Source organism: Ranitomeya variabilis, chromosome 2 (genome assembly GCF_051348905.1).
Source record: "Ranitomeya variabilis isolate aRanVar5 chromosome 2, aRanVar5.hap1, whole genome shotgun sequence".
Lineage (NCBI taxonomy): Eukaryota > Metazoa > Chordata > Amphibia > Anura > Dendrobatidae > Ranitomeya > Ranitomeya variabilis.
The window spans coordinates 482,244,211-482,269,135 of NC_135233.1; the positions used below are offsets into that span (position 1 = coordinate 482,244,211).

At 43.1% G+C, this 24,925-nt stretch overlaps 1 protein-coding gene across 1 annotated transcript in view; it reads right to left on the bottom strand.

The window, feature by feature from the left end:
• Nucleotides 1-24,925, bottom strand: part of LOC143803852 (mucin-5AC-like) — a 394,146-nt gene that overhangs the window by 359,847 nt on the left and 9,374 nt on the right. Inside the window, exon 2 of the mRNA XM_077281617.1 lies at nt 8,483-8,542. Coding sequence (XP_077137732.1) covers nt 8,483-8,542 — 60 coding nt within the window. The remainder of the gene's footprint in view (nt 1-8,482; nt 8,543-24,925) is intronic.

A 24,925-nucleotide genomic window follows, 5' to 3' on the forward strand; every position in this document is an offset into this window, starting at 1 on the left:
TAGACTTTACCACTTATAAAACTGTGTCCTGTAGTAGTCTTGTTCCATGCAAAGAGTCTCCTGAGTTATCCCCTATAATTATTACACCAGCAGAGTTATTGAAAGGAATAACTCCAACCAGGCATGGTCGGTTGTGATAATTATCCGTAATCTGGTGGCAGCTGTGAAGGATGGCACGTTCACACACATACTGTACCATGCTTGGCCCAAGTGCTCTGCTTGTTCAGCGGTTTCTGAAAACCTATCCTATCCTAACCTATCTATCGCATCAGCACCCATTTCTGCAAGTCAGCTACTGCTGCTGCTCTGGGAGTGCTGTAGCAGTGCATGCAAGTAACAACTTACTGACTGGTTTGCAATGTGCCCAGGTGCGGGAACTACACACTGCCATGCTGGCAAAGCTTTGTCAGCAGCAGAGGTCAGTTGTGGAATACTAACCCCAATACGTCCGTCAGTATACTGGTCAGACTATGCACATACTGTAACAACTGAAGAGTGGGCATGGATGTCTGACATTTGTGCAGTTATTCAAGACTTTAATGACTCCACAAAGATGATGAGTGGGGATGACGCTATAATCATTGCAACGATCCCGCTTCTGTGTCTACTTAAACAGTAGCTGCTGACAATTAAACATGAAGATTTGTATGCGGACCAGCTGGAGATGGAGAAACACATGAGACAGGGAGGTACTACCCAGCCTAGCCTCATCTGATCTGCTCAGCATGGAGTGGGTAACAATAAGGAGATGGAGGCTGAGGAAGAGGAGGAGGAACAGGAGCTAGTTGCTAGCACAACAGAGGGTAGTGCTCATACAATATTTAGCCCATCTCTCCTACATGGATGAGCTGAGGAGGAGAATCAGAAGGAAGAGATGGAGGAGTAGAAGATGGAGAGTAATCATCATGGTGGAGACAGGGAATTATTCGCTTTAGGGACCTTGGCACATATGGCAGACTTTTTAGCCTTTCCTGTGACTCTCGTGTTACATTCATCCTGGCCAAGAAAGAGCCCTGGTTGTTCACCCTGCAAGACTCATGCTACAAGGAGAACATTTCATCTTTTCTTCCTGAGGCAGAGAGGTTTACTATAATGGTGCTATACCAGAAGGCCTTGGTGGAATATATGTTGAAAAACTTCCCATCAGACAATGCTAGTGGAAGGGGGCTAGCTTCCTTGCCCAACCAATGAAGAGAGACAAGGGAAACACACACAGGTACAACAGTGTTAAGGGTACACTGGCAAAGGCCTGAGACAATTTCATGACATCTCCCTGTATACCGGCCCTGATGACCATGTATTTTGGACAACTACATTTTTAAAATAATTTAATGAGGCCCCCAAGTTGTTGCCTTCAATATTCTATGGATGACAGTATTACCTTTCTTATCATTTGTTTTGTGGTTTTGCACAGTGTGCAGAGCCTTTATTAATGTAGAAGTGACATAAACACACTTTTCTTTATGATGCACTCCGGTTGGTGCCTTCAAGAGTGTATGGATGACCCTTCTTATAATATCTGGCATGCTTTTCATTGTCTGGAGAGCTTTTTTGACTTTAGAAGTACCATAACTACACTTTGCTCACAATATTTGAATCAGGTACTATAGTTGTTGCCTTCAAGGCTATATGGGTGACGCTGCTTGTAAATTTTGGCTGGCTTTCCACTTAGTTCATAGGCTTTATGAGTCTAGGAGTACCACTACATGACAGTTTGAGCAAAATATGTATGAGTCCCTCTTCCATCATATTTTTGGAAGTTCTTGCTTCCTTCATAAATTACACTGACATTTCCAATGTTTTAATAAAAAAAAAATTTGGTTTACTTAAATTATTGTTTATTAAGTATTTTTTTAAATTTGCTTTATATACAAGTCATTATTCAGAAAATAATGTTTCTTAACATTTTTTTCCTGTAATCTGCAATTTCTCATCCATTTTGAATGTTTTTTGACAGTAAAGTGGAGTAAAAGTGTGACATCATTGTTATCAGAAGTGATCTGGGAGTCAGGGGACTTCCCCATGCTGTTCTCCTTCTATTCAGCCACTTTTCCATCCATTTCAATATGTTCATTGACCCCCAGACCTCCTTGTAGGGTCTGCTGGAAAAATGCTTGGCTTTCCCATTGACTCCAATTACACTTGTTACTCAAAACGAGCATCTGAGCATTTTAGTGGTTACTCATCCATAATTTTTATAACCCAACCCTAACTTGTACTTCTCAATGACTTTGTCCCTGACTTGTTTGGAGATCTCCTTGGTTTTAATGGTGTTTGGCTAGTGGTGCCTCTTGCTTACTGGTGGCCTGTCAGAAAAGGTGTGTATATATTGACAGACCATGTAACACTTAGATTGCACACAGATGTACTTCCTTTCAATAAGCACGTGACTTATAAAGTTAATTGATTGCACCTAAAATTTGTAGGTACTTTATCGCAAAAGGGGTGAGTAAATATGCACATGCCATTTTTTAGTTATTTGTTCCCATAAATTTAATGTTTGCCTATATTTTTCTCACTTCATCAACTTAGACTATTTAGTACTGAAGCATTACACACAAATCGCATTAAAAAATATTTAAATACAGGTTGCAATGTAACAAAATAGGTAAAAGCCAAGGGGGGTGAGGGGGTTAATATATTTGCAAGCCACTGTTTACTGGTCCTATTAAACACAAGTTGGCAGGATCAGCTCTCCATAGCTACCAAGCCGAGATGATGTCTTTGACTAGAGTAAATTATACTGGCTGCCATATCCAACGATCTTCCTGAGGAAAGTTTTGTTGAGCCAATGCTGCTGGCATGTAGGTCTTCAAGGACACCCCAGAAAAAAAATCCATTGTTTGATATAGTCTGGTACTGTGTAAAAATGGGGGGATCACATTCAGATCTTATCATGAATCTTATCAACTACTTTATATGTAGATACTGGTGCTTCAAAAATAGTCTGTTTATGCTGCTTACATTTATCTCTGTCAATGACTTCGTTATACCACATGATCGGATGTGACATTATATTGAGCTTCCCTATATGTTGGAGATTTTTTATTTTGAAAGTATTTCATTTTTGCTTTTTCCCTTTTAAAACACTATTCAATTTCTAAGACTGCCATCACTTAAAGACATTGTCTGGTCTAAAAAGATAAGTCTGAAGTCACTCTGTGTGATTGCAGACTTATGAATCTCCCTAGTGCACTCATTGCGCACTGTGAGGATTCACCAGTTCCTGAGCCAGGAACAGCAGTGATGTATGCGATATGCGTTATGTATGCTTCTGTACTTTTTCAAGATTTATTTAAAAGAGATGTTACAGGATTTCCTTTATTAATATTTTGTTATGTTTTCAATACAAACCCATAATTTTGATGTTTGTTCTGTTTCAATTTATCTATGGAGAACTCCGTGTGTGCCAAATTTGAGAAAGTGGTGTTTGGAAGATTATGAACTCTTCAGAATTTTTCCTATTTCTGCCTAAAGTGGACCTAAAAGTACATCAGATTTTCAAACAAGTCCTAAAAGTAGATAAGGAGAACCAAATAAAACAAATGTGTCAAAAATATTAAGCTTTGTCAAAAGGGAAGCATGGTCACAAAGACCGATAAAGTAGTAATCGCTCATGACTTTAATTGTCTCACATGACCATGCCACTTTTCTGATGCTTACTGTTAGTAATGTACTAGAAGAGGAGCATCAGTGTTACGAACACTGCGAGAGAAGCTGAGGACCAAGCATGTGTAAGTATCATGATGGCACATTTGCTGACCACAGTGGCCTTTTCAGTTTGGTTAGAACTGTGGGTGCCTACTTTTTCTCTCTGTATGATTGAACAGTGTCATGGCAGGATTAAAGTCCATGCAAACAGAACTGAACAAAATGAAGTGCCCTGTTGGAATATGAAAAAAATAACAGCCACCTGAAATTTCAGTGCCTTTAATGTGCACAATGGAGTGGAGAAAAATATATATAAAAAAATTATGTATATTTCTGCCAGTATGTGCAGGAACGTACAGATTATAAGGAAAAAATGGTGAAAGGTCCTTTTTCAAGCTGTTCAAATATTTCTTAGATATACAAATTATCACTGCCAGTTAATCAAGAATTATTCCAGTTATACACCACTTTTACAAATGACGTATAAATAATTAAAAGTGGTGGCGCAAAGTGTCACCGGTAATATGAATTCCTGCGGCAGTACCAACAAACCTCCACAAATGGTTTGTAAAAGAATAAATAAATACTAGTATACACCTAAATGTATGGGGGTACGCGCTGGACTATTAGCAAAATGAGATAAGAGCTATACATATAGTTTAAAAATGGCCATTGATATCAGTCTCAATTAGTGCCAATAAAGTGACCGGATAGATGCCAGTATATCCTCAGTTTGTTACACACATATAATCAAAGGGTTAATATAATAGGTGTATTCCTACCTCCAGATCATGAGGTAGAAGGACGCAGCGGTGCTCCTGTATTTCCTAAAGTTTCCAAATCCTTGCGGGTGGAGAGGGTGTAGTGAGCAGGTGGCTGCCCCGGCCGGCAGCAAGCCACCACTGACTAACCTCCAGATGAAGATGAGATCCTGCAGAGCCGACGCCGCGTGTGTACTCAGCGGTGAGTGCGGGCGGTGCGCAGGACCTGTGTGACGTAGTAAGTCACGTGACCGTAATCCCCCGGGGAGTGAGTACGATGTGCAGCTAGGACATAAACAACCAACGCGTTTCTGAGACGCCTGTCTCCTTCTGAAGAAGGCGAGCTCAGGGAGGCCAGAAACCTTCCGTGGAGCAGAAGGAGCCTTGAACAGTCCTGGAATGCCCTTGCACCTGGGCATTATAAGGTCACAATAGATGTTTAGTGAGTGCAGGGACATCCTGGACGAGGTCATGGCCAGATGTATTGGCCTAATTCTAGTTGTCTCAAAGTTTCAGTGTGACGTTGGTAAGAAGAGGTATCGAAGACCAGACAGTGAGCAATGAGCAGTAGGTGCAGCCAGAGAGAAAAGAAGTGAGTTGAGTATTAGTTTTTTGTGTGTGTTTTCTATGGGATTTTGCTCTTGGACTGAAAGTGAGCATAATGAGGAACATTCAATTCACAGAGAATAACTTTCTCGAAGTGATTATTAATTGCTGGAAGTGGAATACCTTTTAAAGATACATTATCATCTTCTCGACATATTTGAGGGACAATATTTATTAACATAAACATTTTGAAAGGCTTCAATCTACAATGGGCACTCTTCTTGCTTTGATTTTGTCCTCACCTATTGACTTACAAAAAAAAAGAGCCATACAGACGATGTTCCTTGTAGATTTTCTGTATAAATTTCCCCTCCAAAAATGTTTAACTTCCAACAAAGTTTATCACATTAGTGAACAAATCTCTTTCTGCTTCCAGTGGCTGAACTATAGATAAGAACTTGTGGAACCGAGTTCTGGCTGTGCCCATTTAAAGTCATTTTGGCAAGTACCATCAGATATTTTCCAACCTCTTTATATTCCAGTGAAACCGTGATCTCAGATTTTTCTAGTTGTAATTTACCTTCTGCTAAGGGATTGACTGTCATGTGGGTAGTAAGTAGTTGATTCTGAAATATGTATCATTTGGTACCTTTGTTGGAAATGTGTCTTGCTCTCAATTTACTCAGGTCTTTTCTTTAAAGAGATCTTTAATCATTATGGCCTGTCTACTTATGCATTGTTTCTTATAGTGGAGAGCCATTTGTCTCTAAACTCTGGAGAACATTGTGTAAAGCTGTGAAAATCAATTAATTTTCAAAGTAAAGGTCAGCCAGAGCCACTTATGTAGCTTCTCCATGCGTACATGAAAGCTCAGCAAGTTACCGTAAGTGCTCCCCAACAACATTGTCTGTCGCCCCTTAACAACAATGTTTTTAAATTCTAAGGAAAGTCACGTTTTAAGATTTGAACTTTCATCTACCTATCTCTGCCTGCTCTCATGTGGGTGCTGTTGAATGGGTCTGTCTACGGATTAAGTACATTTGGCGAGAGGTTCATAACAGCAATAAAAATGCTGCTCCAGATGCTAAAACAATGCGGATAAGTACTAAGGTCCTGCAACAAAAGTTTATCATGTTTCTCAATGTTTGGTTTTTCAAAAAACTTTCTTATAACCTTTCTCCAGGTTTCGTTAGGTCATTCAATTTAATGATGAAGTTCAATACAGTTACAGTCTGTTGTAAATCGCCACCTTCTTTCTGAATTGCTAATTATTTTCATATTTCTTGCTTGTACCTCTGGTTTTTGTTAAGTTTTTCTCCTATTCTTATTGAATCCTCTTCAGATTATGAGTAAAGTAAAGACTTGCTTAGTTCATTTATTGGAAAGGATACAGACTGGAAGGAAAGGTCTTGATCCCTAAGCTGTGTATTAATGCTCAAGAGGCACCATTCTAAGTATTTCTCAAGACCCAATAGATCCCTTCAGGAAGGACTTTCTAACGAGGTAGGGGGAGATGTACTTTTACTTTAAGTCACGTTTTTTCCTCTTATCTTCCACGCAATTCTTAAAGAGCTTATCTGGGATTATAGAAAAGTTAGACTACTACAAAAATTAATGAAAGAACCGCTGTTAATTGTCCCCTCAGCTCAAGTGCCAATGCTCTGGATATCCTGCTGGTCCTGCAGCAATGAAATTAAGTTCAATCACAAATCTCATTGGTCATGTAAATATCACTATTGAGGTCAATATTTTTGAAAGTCTCAACCCTTTTAATTCTTTAGGTTCTGAAATCTCCGATTTTTCAGGTGTTCTAACTGACTGAAATTATAGACATTTTCTTTGCACATCCTGTTATTACTTTGTCCTTTATCTTTGCTTCTGTGTGTGATGATTGGCTGAGGTTAGCAATCTGACACTCTCACTGACTTACCATTTGGACTGATGTTTGTCACTAGAAACACTTAGTTGGTATTGACTTTGGGTCAATTCCGATTTTGACTTTGTATTGACATTTTTTTACGAACTTGATGACCTATATCTAGCCCCTGACTTTCTTGCATTCTGTGATATCACCCCCAATTCAACATTGCTACTCTTGGAACCATGGTTTGGGTCTTCCTTGCAATCAAGATCCCTGAGAGTCAGTTTAAGGGGGAATATAAGGCAAATTTTAGGACTCTGGATTGGACAGTGCCAGTTGGATAGAGGTTTAGAAGATCCACTTTCAAGTGAATTGAAACTGTATCTACATCAACTGCAGTGAAGTGTGTAAGCTCTGTTCACACCTAGGGGTTTTAGTCCTGTTACTCTGTTTGTTTTGAGATCAAAACTCCAAATGCACGTGTGAACAGAGCGTAAAAGTTTCTAAAGGTACCTTCACACTAAACGATATCGCTAGTGATCCGTGACGTTGCAGCGTCCTGGATAGCGATATCGTTGAGTTTGACAGGCAGCAGCGATCAGGATCCTGCTGTGCCATCGTTGGTCGGAGCAGAAAGGCCAGAACTTTATTTTGTTGCTGGATCTCCCGTAGACATCGCTGAATCGGCATGTGTGACACCGATCCAGCGATGTCTTCACTGGTAACCAGGGTAAACATCGGGTTACTAAGCGCAGGGCCGCGCTTAGTAACCCGATGTTTACCCTGGTTACCAGCGTAAACTTAAAAAAAAAAAACCACTACATACTCACATTCCGGTGTCTGTCCCCCGGCGTCCGCTTCCCTGCACTGTGTAAGCGCCGGCCGGCCGGAAAGCAGATTACAGCGGTGATGTCACCGCTGTGCTTTCCGGCTGGCGCTTACACAGTGCAGAGAAGCACAGCGCCGGGGGACAGATACCGGAATGTAAGTATATAGTGTTTGTTTTTTTTACGTTTACGCTGGTAACCAGGGTAAACATCGGGTTACTAAGCGCGGCCCTGCGCTTAGTAACCCGATGTTTATCCTGGTTACCCGGGGACTTCGGTATCGTTGGTCGCTGGAGAGCTGTCTGTGTGACAGCTCTCCAGCGACCACACAGCGACGCTGCAGCGATTGGCATCGTTGTCTAGATCGCTGCAGCATCGCTTAATGTGACGGTACCTTAACAAGCAGTAATTATTAATACGGTAAACATTTATTCTTTGTAACATTCCTTGTTGTGTTCCACACCTTCTACAAAAATGCAATTCCCCATTTCTTTCCACAGGATTTCTTTATATGTTCACAAATGTACTTTCATTAGCCCCTACCAATTCAATCTATAGATAAAGTCACAAACAGAACATAGAGACATCAATGATTTGGTGCAGTGATGTTGATGAGGCATCAATGCATCAAACAAACAGCACAGGCCGGAGAAGCACTGGAAAGCTTATAGAAGAAAGTTTTGTAAAATTGGACAGCTTCAACATGCATCTAAAAAAATGTTTATGCAATTCTTACAATGCATATATAGATTTTTTACAAATTTGAACTTTAAAAAATGCCTATGAAAAAATAAAGATAATTATTGACACATTTACGATTACCAAAATGTAATTACCGTACTGCTCGTCAAAGAAATATAAATCTTCATCAGAAGACACAAGTTCTGCCATAAAAGCTGTAAAATAAAAAAAGAACAAATGTATTTATTTTTGAAACTGTACAATATTCTATATCATATAAATATGTATTATACAGGATAATAATCTACTTCTTTTGCTTTCAAATAGTCTATAAACAATTAAAACATATTAAGACTATTTGGGAGGGACTATTAGAGGATTTTGGAATTATAGTTGTTAGCAATTGTTACTGACACGGTCTCATGGGTGTAGAGTCTCTCATGTGAGATAATTGGGCCAATTATACTAATAACACTTGACTCAAACTCTGTCAGAGTTGGAAATAAGTGTCAAATTAGTTTGATCCGATTCTCTTCTATGAGAGAATTGGCATACAGGTGTGAAGAAGATGGAGAACTAAGTTTCTCCATCTTCTCCATTTCTTGTGTCTGCAGTAAACGAACTACTAACATCCGAGTGCAGTCCGATGTTCCACACGCACACATAGACTTGTGTGGGTGTGCATGATCTGAATATCGGAAAATCGCAGATCCGCTCTGCCCCATAGTATAACATACTATATTCAATAGGAAAACATTCCTATAGCATGTATGGTGTCATTTTTTGGCAAAAATTATTTTAAAAACGGAACTAGACAATTCTAATCAATTATAGTCATTTATCTTCACCACTGAATACTAAGATATGTCCACACAGAATTTTTTTACATGTATTTCTTAGACTAAAAAAACACATAAAAACATATTTTTAAAAATCTCTTGGTGTAGATTTTGATGTGGTTTTCATCTTCAGGTAGTTTTTATTCTGCTTATCATTTAGAGGTAAAGTCTGCAGGAATTGCAGCACAATTCTATTTCTGTGAATGAGACTGAAATTGTAAGCTGTTAAGGATGTAGATATTTACTTAGTAAAAAAAAAGTTGACCATTTTAGAAAAAAAATGTTATATTACATATTTGGGATTTTAGAGTTTACAGAATTATATCCTCTGTTTAGAACAAAGTAGAAGCAAGAACCAAAAAGAATTTTTAAGGCTAACATCACGCGTGAAAATGTCCTTGTAAACTGTCCTGATTATGATGACCAGTAGTGACAAACAAATATGCAAAAATATGAATTCAGCAAATCGCACATATTTAATAAGGAAATTTCATTTACAGCAAATGCAAATTGTCTGTTCCTTAATATGCCCTGGGGTCTTTCCAGAGCTTTATAAATGTTTAATTTAAAAAGAATAAATGCTAGTAATTGTACATCACACCTGTCCTGTCGGCCCCTAAGACCAAGGATCCTGTCTTCCGTGCCTCTTCTTTTCCTCTTCACTTGTTGCACCATTCCTCTCCTGTCGCTTCACTCCATGTGCAGACTTCTAGTGCCAAACAGGTAAATTGACATCTCTGGGCCTTGTGCTGTCATGGCACATGTTCTGATGTGCAGTGTCATCACAGGCTTGGTCAGTCCCTGAAGTCTGTGTATGGAGTGAAGTGGCAGAAGAGGTTTCGAGCAATGGGAAAAGAAGAAAAGAAGAGGCACAGAAGGCAGAGTGATGGGCTGAGGGAGCTGCTGGTGTGACAGAATAGGGGAGGTGAGCATGAGTTTTATCTTTAGCCATTTACCTGGCCCACCTGCTATTTACCTCCATTTTCTACCTGACTCCAGCTCAGAGTAGTCACTGATCACTCCTGCTGGTGATTTTGCTGCTTCATGTCAACAGTGCAGCTCTACCCCTTTTGAAATGTTCTGTCTATGGGGTGTGACTACTGGCGTTGTGCTGATTGACAGCTGGCTTCCTGCAGTTTGGCAGCAGGGAGCTGGTGGTCAATCAGCATGACAATGGCAGTCATGCCCCATCAAAGAGCAGAGCAGAAAATAAACTGCTGCTCTGTTAATGTAAAGTCAGTGGTAGCTGAAAAATCACTGGCAGGATCAGTCTTTGACCACTGTGAGCTGGCAGAGATCAGTACTGGTCAACTACCTGCCTGTTAGTTCTTAGGCCCATAGTAAAAAGAAATGAAGTAATCAAGGATTACCCCTTTAACAAACCTTTAGTAAGATACAATACAAGATGAATGCCTCCAGTGTCAGTATTGAAAAACATACAGTAGTTCCAGGCAATATAATCTATATATATGAGGCATCGTTATTACTCGCTAATCCCGCCCCCTGCACAGTAGCTCCGCCCCCCACATCACCACACATAATCCCGCCCCTGCCACATTATCACACATAATCCCGCCCCCCAGCACATTAACACACATAATCCCGCCCCCCACCACATTACCACACATAATATTGCCCCCCACCACATTACCACACACAAACCCTCCCCGCGCCACATTACCACACATAATCCTGCCCCCCAGCACATTACCACACATTATCCCGCCCCCCACCACATTACCACACACAATCCCGCCCCCCCACATTACCACACATAATCCCGCCCCCCACCAAATTACCACACATAATCCCCCCCACCACATTACTACACATAATCCCCCCGCCACATTGCCACAGATAATCCCACACCCTGCACAGTAGCTCCGTCCCCATCCCATCACCACACATAATCCTGCCCCCAACACATTAACACGCATAATCCTGCCCCCCTACCACATTACCACACATAATCCCGACCCCCACTACATTACCACACATAACCCCGCCCCCCCACCACATTACCGCACATAATCCCGCCACCACCACATTACCACACATAATCCCACCCCCCACCACATTACCACACAAAATCCCGCCCCCCACCACATTACCACACATAATCCCACCCCCCACCACATTACCACACATAATACTGCCCCCCCACCACATTACCACACATAATCCCGCCCCCCACCACATTACCACACATAATCCCACCACATTATCACACATAATCCCGCCCCCACCGCATCACACATAATCCCGCCCCCACCACAATACCACAGATAATCCCGCACTCTGCACAGTAGCTACGTCCCCCACCCCATCACCACACATAATCCTGCCCCCACCACATTACCACACATAATCCCCCCACCACATTACTACACATAATCCCACCCCCGCCACATTGCCACAGATAATCCCACACCCTGCACAGTAGCTCCGTCCCCCACCCCATCACCACACATAATCCTGCCCCCCAACACATTAACACACATAATCCTGCCCCCCTACCACATTACCACACATAATCCGACCCCCAACTACATTACCACACATAATCCCGCCCCCCACCACATTACCACACATAATCCCGCCACCACCACATTACCACACATAATCCCATCCCCCACCACATTACCACACATAATCCCGCCCCCCACCACATTACCACACATAATTCTGCCACCCCAACACATTACCACACATAATCCCGCCCCCCACCACATTACCACACATAATCCCGCCCCCCCACATTACCACGAGTCTCCATCCCCATACATTACCACACGAGGCTCCATCCCCACACATTACCACATGAGGCTCCGTACCCACACATTACCACACGAGGCTCTGGCCTCACATATTACCACACGAGGCTCCGTCCCCACACATTACCACATGAGGCTCCATCCCCATGCATTACCACATGAGGCTCCATCCTCACACATTACCACACGAGGCTCCATCCCCACACATTACCACACGAGGCTCCGTCCCCACACATTACCACATGAGGCTCCGTCCTCACACATTACCACACGAGGCTCCATCCCCACACATTACCACATGAGGCTCCGTCCTCACACATTACCACAGGAGGCTCCATCCCCACACATTACCACATGAGGCTCCGTCCTCACACATTACCACACGAGGCTCTGTCCCCATACATTACCACACAAATCCAGTTTGCTTTTGATTTTACACTGAGAAAAATGTATTAGTATTATTCTGATTTTTAATGATTATTATTGTTATTAACTTCATTTTAAGTTAGTTTACCACCTGCATAAGTGCTATTGAATGTTGTCATTATTTACTTTAGTTTAATCACTAGCAGCGTTAATTAGATAGCAATGAGCATGCCGAGTGTTAGCTGGCTGGAAACAGCTAGTTGAATCATAAATGTGCTAAGAGGGTCCTTAGAAAAACATACTGTAACTATCAGGAGTAAGAATCCTAGAAATGTGTTCTTTACCAATTGGACTATGTAAAACTTAACCTAACGTATTCAATATAATGTATACAATCTATGCATGCCAAAAAAACAAAGAACAGTAATGACAAATTAAGATGGTTAGCTTGCAGTATGAATACAGCTTCCCCCAAGTCTTTAGAGCGTAAAATGAAAAAATGAGTAATGTGCTGGTTTTCCATCTCATATGAATTTTAATAGTAGAGAGGACAACAGTAAGAGGTAAGGTTATCAGCTTATGTTGCCAATTTGCAGAGGATATAGTCCCCAGTAAGATATCAGGAATCTGTTTAACATAACCCATGATACAATGTGCATTTAACTGATGATTCATCAGGTGTTGGGTGCCCTTGATGAAGCATTAGTGAAACGTGCATTGGGTTATTGGTGGGTGCCCCTCAATGTATTTTGTTGAATACATGTTCTGATTATTGCCTGCATTGCTGCACCTTACTCTTTGATACTTTTAAATTGTGTTGGTACCTTAACCGTTAACCTCTATTTATGTACTGGTTCATCCTCTAAATGTACCTTACAGTACAGAATTTACTATCACTTTTCGTATACTTACCTAGGTTAGATCATGGTGCATAAACTCTTGGCTGGCTCACTATTTTGCATCATCTTAATTTTTCAGGGTAATTCTCTCCCTTTATAGCTGACACAGTTTTTAATATTGTATTTTATTAGTAAAGATGTATACTATTTTTATTTAACTTTGTCCAAGCATGTTTGTCCTAGCATGTTTGTTTTCAAAGCAATAGAGTATAGCCTCAGGGTCTACCAAAGCATATTGATGCCTAGACCGATGTGTTTTAGAGTTCATGTAATAAAAGTCCAGTTTTCTCTCTTAAAGGGAACCTGTCATCAGGTTTTTCCCATATAAAGTAAGGCCAGAACCTGTCCGCCCTCATATAAGGCATTCTACCATTCTACAAATATTACAAATGTAAATTTTATACTCTCTTTCGGGGTGATCTGGTCCAATGTGCATTGCAGGTCTTGATTACTGGGCATCTTACTCACTCCGAAATTGGACGGTGCAAGAAAAAAATTGCATGCCATGTAGACCATCAGTATGACATCTAATTTTTACGGATACATTACAGTTCTGTAACATAAGAAACTGTAAATGGTCCTGTGAATGAATAGTAGCTGTTGAGTAAAAAAAACGGATTGCATATGGGTAGTGTAACAACTCTGCTGGCATCACGGCATGGCCTCTCATCCCTCACACTATCTTACCCACTGCTCCAGGCCACGATGTGGTTTCTGTTTCATGCCAGCTCCATGTTCTGTGTCTCTGCTCTCTGCATGCTTCATGGCTGTGTGTATAGGGGGCGGCGCCTGAACTCTCTGGTTCTTATAGGAATCAGGTGCATCTGTCTAATCTGTTCCTGACCAATTGCCTGGAGGCCTCCAGTATTTAGTGCAGCTCCACCCAGTGGTCTGGGCCTGTGCAATGTGTTAGCTCAGTTTGTGTTTAGCTGCTGAGTTTGCCAGGCCTTGCTCTGAGTTACTCACTCTCTGGAGGCTTTTCTCTGTGCTATTGCCTTCATCTTGTAGTCCACTCTCCAGGAGTCAGAATATCCTGGTCCCTGTGTCTTTGTCCTTGTTACTTGTCTTGTTCCATTTCCTTGTCTGAACTTAGTCTTATCTCGGTCTCCTTGTCTGTGGCTTCCTTCCCTGCTGTGTCTGACCTCGTGTTCTCAGTCTGCTTACATTCCACACACTTGCGGCTCTGCCTGCTCTCTACCTTTGTGGCTTTACCTCTGCTCTGCACTCCTGCGGTTCTGCTCCTTTCTACTCTGCTTATCTTCTGCTGCTGCAGTTATCCCTTGCTGCAGTTCCTCTCAACATTCCTTGTGGCTCCGCTCTGCTTTGCTGCAGAAACCTCTTGCTGCAGTTCCTCTCCGTATTCCTTGCGGTTCTGCTCTGCTTAGCTTTTTGTTGCTACACTATCTCTTGCTGCTCTACCATTCCTATCCACAGCCTTGCGGTTCTCTTCCTGTGTGAACAGGTCCCAACCTGTTCCTTCATACCTCATTCCTTTCTGCTTGTTTCCTTTCCTGCACCTCCTGTGTGGACAGGTCCCTACCTGTTCCTTCATATTTCATAACCGTTCCTGCACTTCCTGTGTGAACAGGTCCCTACCTTTTTCTCCACACTACATATCTATACCTGCACCTCCAGTGTGAACAGGTCCCTACCTGTTCCTTCATAAACCACATCAACCAGTCCTGTGTTCCTGCCGTGCCTTCCAATCCAGTGTTCCTGCCAGTCCTGTGTTCTCTGCCGTGTCTCTGCCAGTCCTGTGTTCTCTGCCGTGTCTCTGCTAGCCCTGTGTTCTCTGCCGTGTCTCTGCCAGCCCTGTGTTCTCTGCCGTGTCTCTGCCAGCCCTGTGTCTCAGCTGTGCCAGCCTACTTGTCTGAGTTTCAGCCGTGGTCTTCTGCCAGTCCTGCCTGATGCCCGCACCAATCCTGGTGTTCCTGTCTCCCAAGTGGGATCAGCAGCCACAGCCAGACACCACCCTGGAGTAGCACCTGGCAGCTGCCTGCTGCACAAGTCTGACCTCACCATCAGAGGCTCCAGTGAAAACCCAGGCAGCTGTCATAGTCACGCCCCTTCCAGGGTAGTCTGGTTTGTGGAACAGTGGGGCCACAAACCCCTCGAGCTCACACCCACCAGTCAGGGCGGGAGCGTGACAGGTAGCACAAGTGAGAAAAAAATCACCCCACTCTCCTAGATGAGAATGGGACCGATTTTATACGTTAGTGTGAGAGAACCCTAATAGAGATTACAGGGAGAGGAGAAGAAGGATTAATCCATAAGACCCTAGTCTAGTATCTAGGAAATTCTTCCAAATAAACAGATGCTAGTATTAAAATGGTGCATGGAATGTGGAGTGGTGGGTTAGAGGTTTGGCAGGAGGATTCAAGTTCACCTCTAGTTCAAGTGATGCCAGAGAATTTGGTGTAAAATAATCACTTAACATTCTATGAGAAGTCTAGTTAACAATGATTGCAGTATTGGAAATGTGTTCAATGAAATAAAATCATAGCAAAACTAGGGTGATCGCTATCTTACATCTCATCAAGCTTAAACAGTGATACATGCAGGGTTCAACTGCGATAATGTCAGTGTAAGAACAGAGATATACAGTAGAGCGTTCTCAGAGGGAGAGCCAAAATAGGAATCTTGTGGGTGTGATACCTTTTAATGGCTAACAAAATATAGTGAACGATGTTAGAAAGCAAGCTTCCGAGACTGCTTACGTCCCTTCATCAGGCTGGTATTCCTATGTTGGTTCTCCCACTGAGAGCACTCTATATCTTTTTTCTACTGGCTAACAATGTACCACATCACCTTTTTTTTGTTTAACTAAGTGTAAGAACAATCACAATTGTTTTCAGGGACTGCGTTTACAGAACAGGTGATAAGCGCATTGTGTTTCAGGAGATTTAGTAGCACAATGACAGGTCAGACAAGGTTATTTGCCCTCTGTTGCTTGCTTTTTACATCTGCAAATGTCGTGTTTGCTCTTTATAGACAGAATAGAAATTAAAAATAAAAAAAACAATTAATATTACTAACTTAAATATAAACTAATGACTAACAGATAATGACTTTATCACCTTTTAAGTGACATTTAATCTATTCCTCCATATGGGTACACACGCATGCAGTGGTGTAACTATAGTCCGATGGGCCCCAATGCAAGATTTGCACCACCCACTCCTGCCGCATATTGGTCAGATGTATGGACCTTTGTAGCATTCTAAATCCTATAATGACATACAAGTTGCACCTCCTCCGCCATTATATAGCAATGTCTACCATCTTGGTCTTCTTCCTGGTATATACTGTATGTCCTTCATCCTGGCCCATACGTCCTCCATCCTGGTATATATGTTCCCCTTACTGGCCCAAGTTGGTATATATATCTCCATCTTGCTATATATGTTCCTTATCCTGGGCCCCATCCTTGTATATATGTATCCCTTATTCTGGGCCCCATTCTGACATCTATATTCCCCATTATGGTATATACATCCCCATCCTGGTATATATGTCCCTTATCCTGGTATATATATCTCCCATCCTAGTATGTATGTTTCACATCCTGGTATATATATTCCGCATTCTGCCACTGTTCTTTAATGCATAGGAAAAAAATAAACGATTCTACTCCCCCTTCCTTCGCTCCCCAGTTGCACGGCATCCTTTTCTGAAGCCAGCAGTAGACTTCAACATGCAAGTGATGAGAGTGCATGCCATCGCTGCCATATGCCCACAGTCACATGCACAACAACATCAGCTGATTTAAAAATTTAAAACTTTCTAGTATCTAATCTACCTGTGGGAAGCATTAGTTCTCTTTTAAAAAAGCACTCCTGCAATCACATTTTTTAGCCTTTTAATATATTGCTATCATCTTATTATATAGCACTGTGTGTTTACAATTGCTCATTTTTCTTTTCTACCCAGTTATTTTTCTAATTTCTATTAGGTCTATGATGTCACATGATGAAAATCTAAGTAGCTGAATAATTCTAGACTCTACATAGAAACCAGAGGTCAATTTTCCCTCCCTAACTGGTGAGTGACTGCAAAAGTCCCTGGTGTGGGGAGCTGCTGGGTAAGGAGTTGAAGAGGGGAATGATAAACACAGAGAACAGAGACTTCCTGTTTCTTCATAGAGCAGAGAAAAGAGAAGAATTATCTGGGTAAAAAGGCAAAATGACCAATTGAAGTACACAGTGCCATATAAAATGATGACTGCAATATATTAAGAGGATGAAAACTTTGATGTAAGTGCTTCTTTATATAGATACCAAGTGAGTATACATGTGATTCAATGGAGAAAAGTACCCAAAGTAGTTCTCTCTCAGAATGAAACTTGCAAGTGCAACTTATGCAAAGTACTAGTGGTACCCTATAAGTCAATGTCTGCCCTTTTAATAAACACTGAAACATGACTAGATTTATTGCCAAGCTTGATACTCATCTACAGATAGTTTTATTTATGGTGATTCTCTCCTTGAGCGCAGAGCAGAGCCTGACTGGCTAACTGGGACAACCTTGAGGTAATGTGATGTAAGCACTGGTTCTCCTAAGAAAGACATGCTGATTATGGAGACTTTACAGAAAAAATCTAAATAGCTTCTTCTAAGAAGTTATCATGCAAGGAAAGACATATACTCTCTAAGTAGAGTTGAGAAAAATGATTTGTGCCTCTCTGGACCAGCATTCAGTATAATCATCCATGGCACCTAGAAAAGGGCAATATTTATTTATTTGGCCGACACCCTCAACTTGGCATCTAAGGTACCGGTGGTATTTATTAGATGTCACAACATCATGACATTGTGGCACCTACTAGATGCTAGAGGCACCTAGGATTCTGTGAAGGTTGCCATGGTCCAGTTGCTACAGAGGACTGGACTGGACACTGAATCAAGTCAGCACAAATCATTTTTTCTCAACTCTACCAAAAAGTCAATGTATGACCCATTAACAAGCCTTGAAACATGACAAGAGATCAATGCTAGAGAATCTGCCAAGGTTAAAATTTGCCAAATTGTGTTGACTTCACAGAGAAATTTGATTTGCAGCAAAGTTATTAGATGTGAATTGAGTGTTCCTTATTATGCTATAGGCTGTTTCCAGACCCCAGAGCGCAATAAATGCAGGATGTAAAAGGAAAATAGATAAAATAAAAATATTCACCCCATCTCTCAATTGTCCTGCTTTCCCCATTACCATTATCCAATCCTTAACGCCTCTTTTCTTCCACTTGCCCTTCTTTTCTCCTTTCACTGTCATAAGTATTCTCTTTGGCCTCTTGATTCCAGAACATAACTTTCACCTCTTTTAGGACTTGGCTATAACTAGTTATGAGCGAATATACTCGTTACTCGAGATTTCCCGAGCACGCTCGGGTGTCCTCCAAGTATTTTTTAGTGCTCGGAGATTTAGTTTTCATCACCTCAGCTGAACGATTTACAGCTATTAGCCAGGCTAAGCACATGTGGGGTTAAATATAGAGAACTCAAGGCACGGTACACATAAAAAATCATGTGAAGGAGGGAACCATCGCCACCAATGTGCACCAATAGGATATATAATGGACAAATCGGTAATTCAAACAAAAAACACAAAGAAAAACCTGAAACAAAGTCCTATGTAAGGTATATATACTGTAACAAAATTTATTAGAATATAGGGTGATGTGATAGAGTGGGAAAAAAATACCAGAAATAGGCACTACACCAGGGACAAACAAATGGCAATCATAAATAATTAATATAGCCACAGTGGAAATTCAACGTATATATGCATATCTATGTGTATATGCCATAAAAATGTGATTAGCAGAAATACCAGAAACTATATAGATTAATAAAGTGCATGTGCATAATTAATAAGGTGGCAAGAAAACCGATAACAAAGACCAATATAAAACAAGTTAATGTATAACACTGCGATCATAGTAGTGCCAGTATAATGTAAACCAATGTACTGTCAGATAAACAAGAGAAAGAGCCACCTGGTATTTACCTGCTGTATTAGGAGATAGTCCCTAGGATGTGCCGTGTCCCTGATGAAGGCAGACGCCGAAACGCACGTTGGGGCACGGCACATCCTAGGGACTATCTCCTAATATAGCAGGTAAATGCCAGGTGGCTCTTTCTCCTGTTTATCTGACAGTACATTGGTTTACATTACACTGGCACTACTACTTGTACATGCGAGGGTCGTCTGGTTGCTAGGGAATCCCCACATGTAATCAAGCTGGATAATAGCTGTAAATCATTCAGCTGCGGTGAAGAAAACTAAATCTCCGAGCACTAAAAAATACTCGGAGGACACCCGAGCGTGCTCTGGAAATCTCGAGTAACGAGTATATTCGCTCATCACTAGTTATAACTAGAGTTGAGCGACTTTTACTTTTTTCGGATCGAGTAGGGTTTCCCGAAACCTGACTTTGTCAAAAGTCGGGTCGGGTGATATCGGCCGAATATTGCGTAAAGTCGGGGGCCGACTGAAACACGAAACCCAATGCAAGTCAATGGGGAATCAAAGTCGGCAGTGAGTGGAGGACAGGAAAACACCTACAGTGCCCATTTTAATGCCAAAAACATTAATTCTTATCACTGAAGCTTGTCAATCTTAATTTACTTTATAATAATAGTTAGGCATTGAAAACTATGGGTCATTTGGCTAAAGTTGTGGGGGCGTAGGGCTGGCTCAAGATTTTTGTGGGCCCAGGAAACGCGGAATACGTCATGGCGGTGGAGCAGGGAGAGGTAAGTTCTTCAACTTTGCAAGTGCTGTGATCCTGAGCAAGCAGGGGGGCCCACTCATTGGCATTGGCACTGGCACAGGGCCCCTCATAGTACGGCGGTGTGTTTGACGGCGGGTGGCGCCTCCCACCGGCAGAGACACTTTTGCGTACTATGAGGGGCCCTGTGCCAGTGACGTCGCCAATGAGTATGCCCCCCCCACCTGATGAAGGAACCTGCACTTTCATCTGCACCTTCCTATTTGTCCCTGTGTAAGGTGGTATAGTATGCGGGAAGGGGAACCTGACTTTCAGCAGGGTCAGATTCTGGCTGTATAGAGTGCAAGGGGAATGTAGTGGTCTGGGTCAATGTACCAGCAGACTCATCTAGCAGTGGCTGGGCAATGGGCAGGATGAGGAGGAAACACAGATACAGTATAGGCCCAAATAATAAAGTAGGCTAAATGCAGTTCAAAATTGGTAACAGGACTAAACAGACAGCATGGCTTTGTTCAGCGGAGGACAGCTGTAAGGAGTGGCAAACACAGTTAGTAGGCCCAAATAATAAAGTGGGCTAAATGCAGTTCAAAATTGGTAACAGGACTAAACAGGCGGCATGGCTTTGTTCAGCGGAGGACAACTGTAATGAACGGCAGACACAGTTAGTAGGCCCTAATAATAAAGTAGGCTAAATGTCTGCCAAAAAATTGTTCATAAATAAACAGGTGGCATTGTTAGGTACAGGGGTGGGCTCCTTTGCTGAGTAGCAGACAGTGGTAGTAGGTGCAAAGTATTAAGTCTAAATGGAGGCAAGGGCCCCTGTATATTTTAACTTTCATCTATCATTTCAACAAATTTGTATTGGCAGTGCCATTGAAGGATTTAACAGCACAGACTACACAGTGGTGGAGCAGGGAGAGGTAAGTATTGCAAGTGGTAGAGCACTGTTCGAGCGGGGGGAACACTCTCTTGTGGGCAGCGGTACTGGCACAGAGCCCCTCATATTATGACGGTGTGTCTGACGTTGGTTGTGCACCACCACCGTCAGAGACACTTCATTGTACTATGAGGGACCCTGTGCCAGTGCCGTCACCCCAAGAGTGGGCACACCCACCTGTCCAGGCAAACGGCACTCGCACGGGTGCTTGCGCCAGGTGGTGACCATGGCCCTGTGGGGGGAGTCAACCCATTTAGGGAGGTATAAAAATGGCCTATGGTGGACATTCAGCAGCTGCAAATGGAGGAATTGAAGCAGTCAGTAAGAGGAGGCCAAAAGCAAGACATTTTTCATGCAAGCTATGTGTCAGCAGGGGAAGGTGGGGCCAAATAATTTGAAATCCATGATTGGTTGATTTTAATGAAGGTTAAATCATCGACATTTCGGGTAGCCAGACGTGTCCTTTTTTCAGTCTGTATTGAACCAGCAGCACTGAAGACTCTTTCGGATAGCACACTAGCAGCAGGGCAAGCAAGCTCCTGTGATGCATATTCTGCCAATTCAGGCCAGGTGTCTATTTTAGATGCCCAGTAATCAAAGGGGAATGACCTGTGAGGGCAAACATCGATGAGGGAGGAAAAGTAGTTCGTAACCATACTGGAAAAATGCTGTCTCCTGTCACTTTGAATCGATGCAGCAGTACCTGTCATGTCAGCAGTCATTGCAAAATCACTCCACAACCTGGTCATAAAACCCCTCTGTCCAACGCCACTTTGGATTTGTGCACCTCTAACACCTCTGCCATGTTGCCCCCTACGGCTCATGTGAGAACCATCACCGCCGCTGTGTGCTTTGAATGTCTGAAACAAACGGTCTACAAGAGTTGCTTGTTTGGTAGCCAATATATGCTCAAGGTTCTCATGTGGAATGATATTTTGTAATTTTCCTTTACATCGTAGATCCAGGAGGCAGGCCAACCAGTAATCATCATCGGTCATCATTTTGATAATGCGGGGGTCCCTTATTAGGATATGCAAGGCATACTCAGCCATGTGGGCCAATGTTCCAGGTGTCAATTCACTGCTTGTGCTGGATTGAGGAGCACTTTCTTGCAAATCAACATCACTTGTGTTCCGTAAAAACCCTGTACCTGACCTTGCAACGACACCAGTTTCTATTGCCCCCTGAGAAGCATCCTACTCCCATAAATATTCATCCCCATCATCCTCCTCCTCTTCGTCCGCCACCTCATCCAGGAGAGTTCCCTGAGCAGACAATGGCTGACTGTCATCAAGGCTTCCCTCCTCCTCGGCTGCAGACGCCTGCTCCTTAATGTGCATCAAACTTTGCATCATCAGACGCATTAGTGGGATGCTTATGCTTATGATGGCGTTGTCTGCATTTACCAGCCGGGTGCATTCCTCAAAACACTGAAGGACTTGACAGAGGTCTTGTAGCTTCGACCACTGCACACCAGACAACTCCATGTCTGCCATCCAAGTGCCTGCCCGTGTATGTGTTTCCTCCCACAAATAAATTACAGCATGCCTCTGTTTGCACAGCCTCTGAAGCATGTGCAGTGTGCAGTTCCACCTTGTTGCAACGTCAATTATTAGGCGGTGCTGGGGAAGATTCAGCAATCGCTGATGGTTCAGCATACGGCTGGAGTGTACAGTTGACCAGCGGATGTGCGAGCAAAGTCTTCGCACCCTCAGGAGCAGGGCTGGTAACCCCGGATAATTTTTCAGGAAGCACTGCACCACCAGTTTCAAGGTGTGAGCCAGGCAAGGTATGTGTTTCAGTTCCGAAAGGGCTATGGCAGCCATAAAATTCCTTCCGTTATCATTGACTACCTTGCCTGCCTCAAGATGTACACTGCCCAGCCATGACTGAGTTTCTTGCTGCAAGTACTCAGCCAGTACTTCCGCGGTTTGTCTGTTGTCGCCCAAAACCTTCATTTGTAACACAGCCTGCTGACACTTACCACTAGCTGTTCGATAATGGGACACCTCGCGTGCAACACTGGCAGCTGCGGATGGAGTGGTCGTGCGACTGCACTCTGTGGATGAGCTTTCGCTTCTGCTGGAGGAGGAGGAGGAGGGGTGGCGAACGCCTACAGCCAACTGTTTCCTAGACCGTGGGCTAGGCAGAACTGTCCCTGGCCATGCCTACTGGTCCATGCATCTGTTGTGAGGTGCACCTTTCCACTGACTGATTGCCTCAGTGAATGGACAATGCGGTCTTTGACATGCTGGTGGAGGGCTGGGATGGCTTTTCTCGCAAAGAAGTGCCGACTGGGTAGGTCATAGCATGGTACTGCGTAGGCCATCAGGTCTTTGAAAGCTTCACTTTCAACCAACCGGTAGGGCATCATCTCTAATGAGATTAGTATAGCAATGTGGGCGTTCAAACCCTGTGTACGCAGATGAGAGGATGAGTACTTTATTTTCCTAACGAGAGTCTCTTGTAGGGTGAGCTGGACTGGAGAGCTTCATATGGTGGAACTAGCGGTGGTGGTGGTGGTGGACATGGTGGATTGAGAGAGGGTTGGTGATGGTATTCTTGATGTTGGCCTACATACAGTGTTTCCTACCAATAACCTTGTGATTTCCTGACTGCTTTGGCCTTGCGACGATACCTCCACATTTGCTGCTGGTGGTGTCCTAACCGGTGGGCTTACAGTGAGGGAAGCAATGTGGCGTTGCTGACTACCTTCATTCTGAGCAGGTGCACCAACGGTACGTGACGTTTGGTAGTTAGTCCAGGCTTGCAAGTGCATGCTGGTTAAATGTCTACGCATGCACATTGTATTTAAATTTTGATGATTCTTCCCTCTGCTAAAGGTCTTTGAGCATTTCTTACAGATAACTTTTGAGTTTTGACTGATCATTCGGATCTTGGATAAAAAATTGCCACACTGCACTCTTCCTACTATGGAATACCTTTTCAGGCATTGCACGATGTGCTACTTTCACCGGATGGCCACGCTGTCCTAAAACTGTTTTTGTTTTTGACACACGTTTTTGGCCTGATACGGGCCTGCCAGATGACAGCTGTTGTGATGTAGATGCTGCTGCGGATCATCCTCCTCCACTTCTGAGCTACTGGCAGCGGCACCCTCTTCCCCCAATGGCTGCCAATCTGGGTCAACATCTGGGTCATCTATCACCTCCTCTTCAATGCCATGTGCACCTTCCTCTGTGTCACCGTGTAAGGTGCTATTTCGTTCGGGACAGGGTACCATAGTCTCAGACTGCACCAAAACTCAGGCCCAGTGTATAACACAACACAATGTAAGTGGCAGAACATCGCTGGCTGATATACGACAAATTAACAGAACTGACGTATATTCACTTTGTGACAATTTGAATCTCCCTTTTTTTTGGGGGGGGGGAGACTGCACCAAAACTCAGGCCCAGTGTATAACACAACACAATTAGTGTTGAGCATTCCGATACCGCAAGTATCGGGTATCGGCCGATACTTGCGGGTATCGGAATTCCGCTACCGAGATCCGATACTTTTGTGGTATCGGGTATCGGTATCGAAACAACATTAATGTAAAAATGTGTAAAAGAGAGAATTAAAATAAAAAATATTGCTATACTCACCTCTCCGACGCAGCCTGCACCTTACCGAGGGAAGCGGCAGCATTCTTTGTTTAAAATTTGCGCGTTTACTTCCTTACGTGAAGTCCCGGCTTGTGATTGGTCGCGTGCCGCCCATGTGGCGGCGACGCAACCAATCACAGCAAGCCGTGACGTAATTTCAGGTCATTCAGTATTTTAAAATTACGTTCCGGCTTTGTGATTGGCTGCGTCGTGGTCACATGGGCGACGCAACCAATCACAAGCCGGGACGTCACGGGAGGCTGGACACGCGCGCATTTTAAAATGCGCGCGTGTCCAGCCTCCCGGCTTGTGATTGGTTGACCGCGACGCAACCAATCACAAGCCGGGACGTCACGGGAGGCTGGACACGCGCGCATTTTAAAATGCGCGCGTCCAGCCTCCCGGCTTGTGATTGGTTGACCGCGAGGCAACCAATCATAAGCCG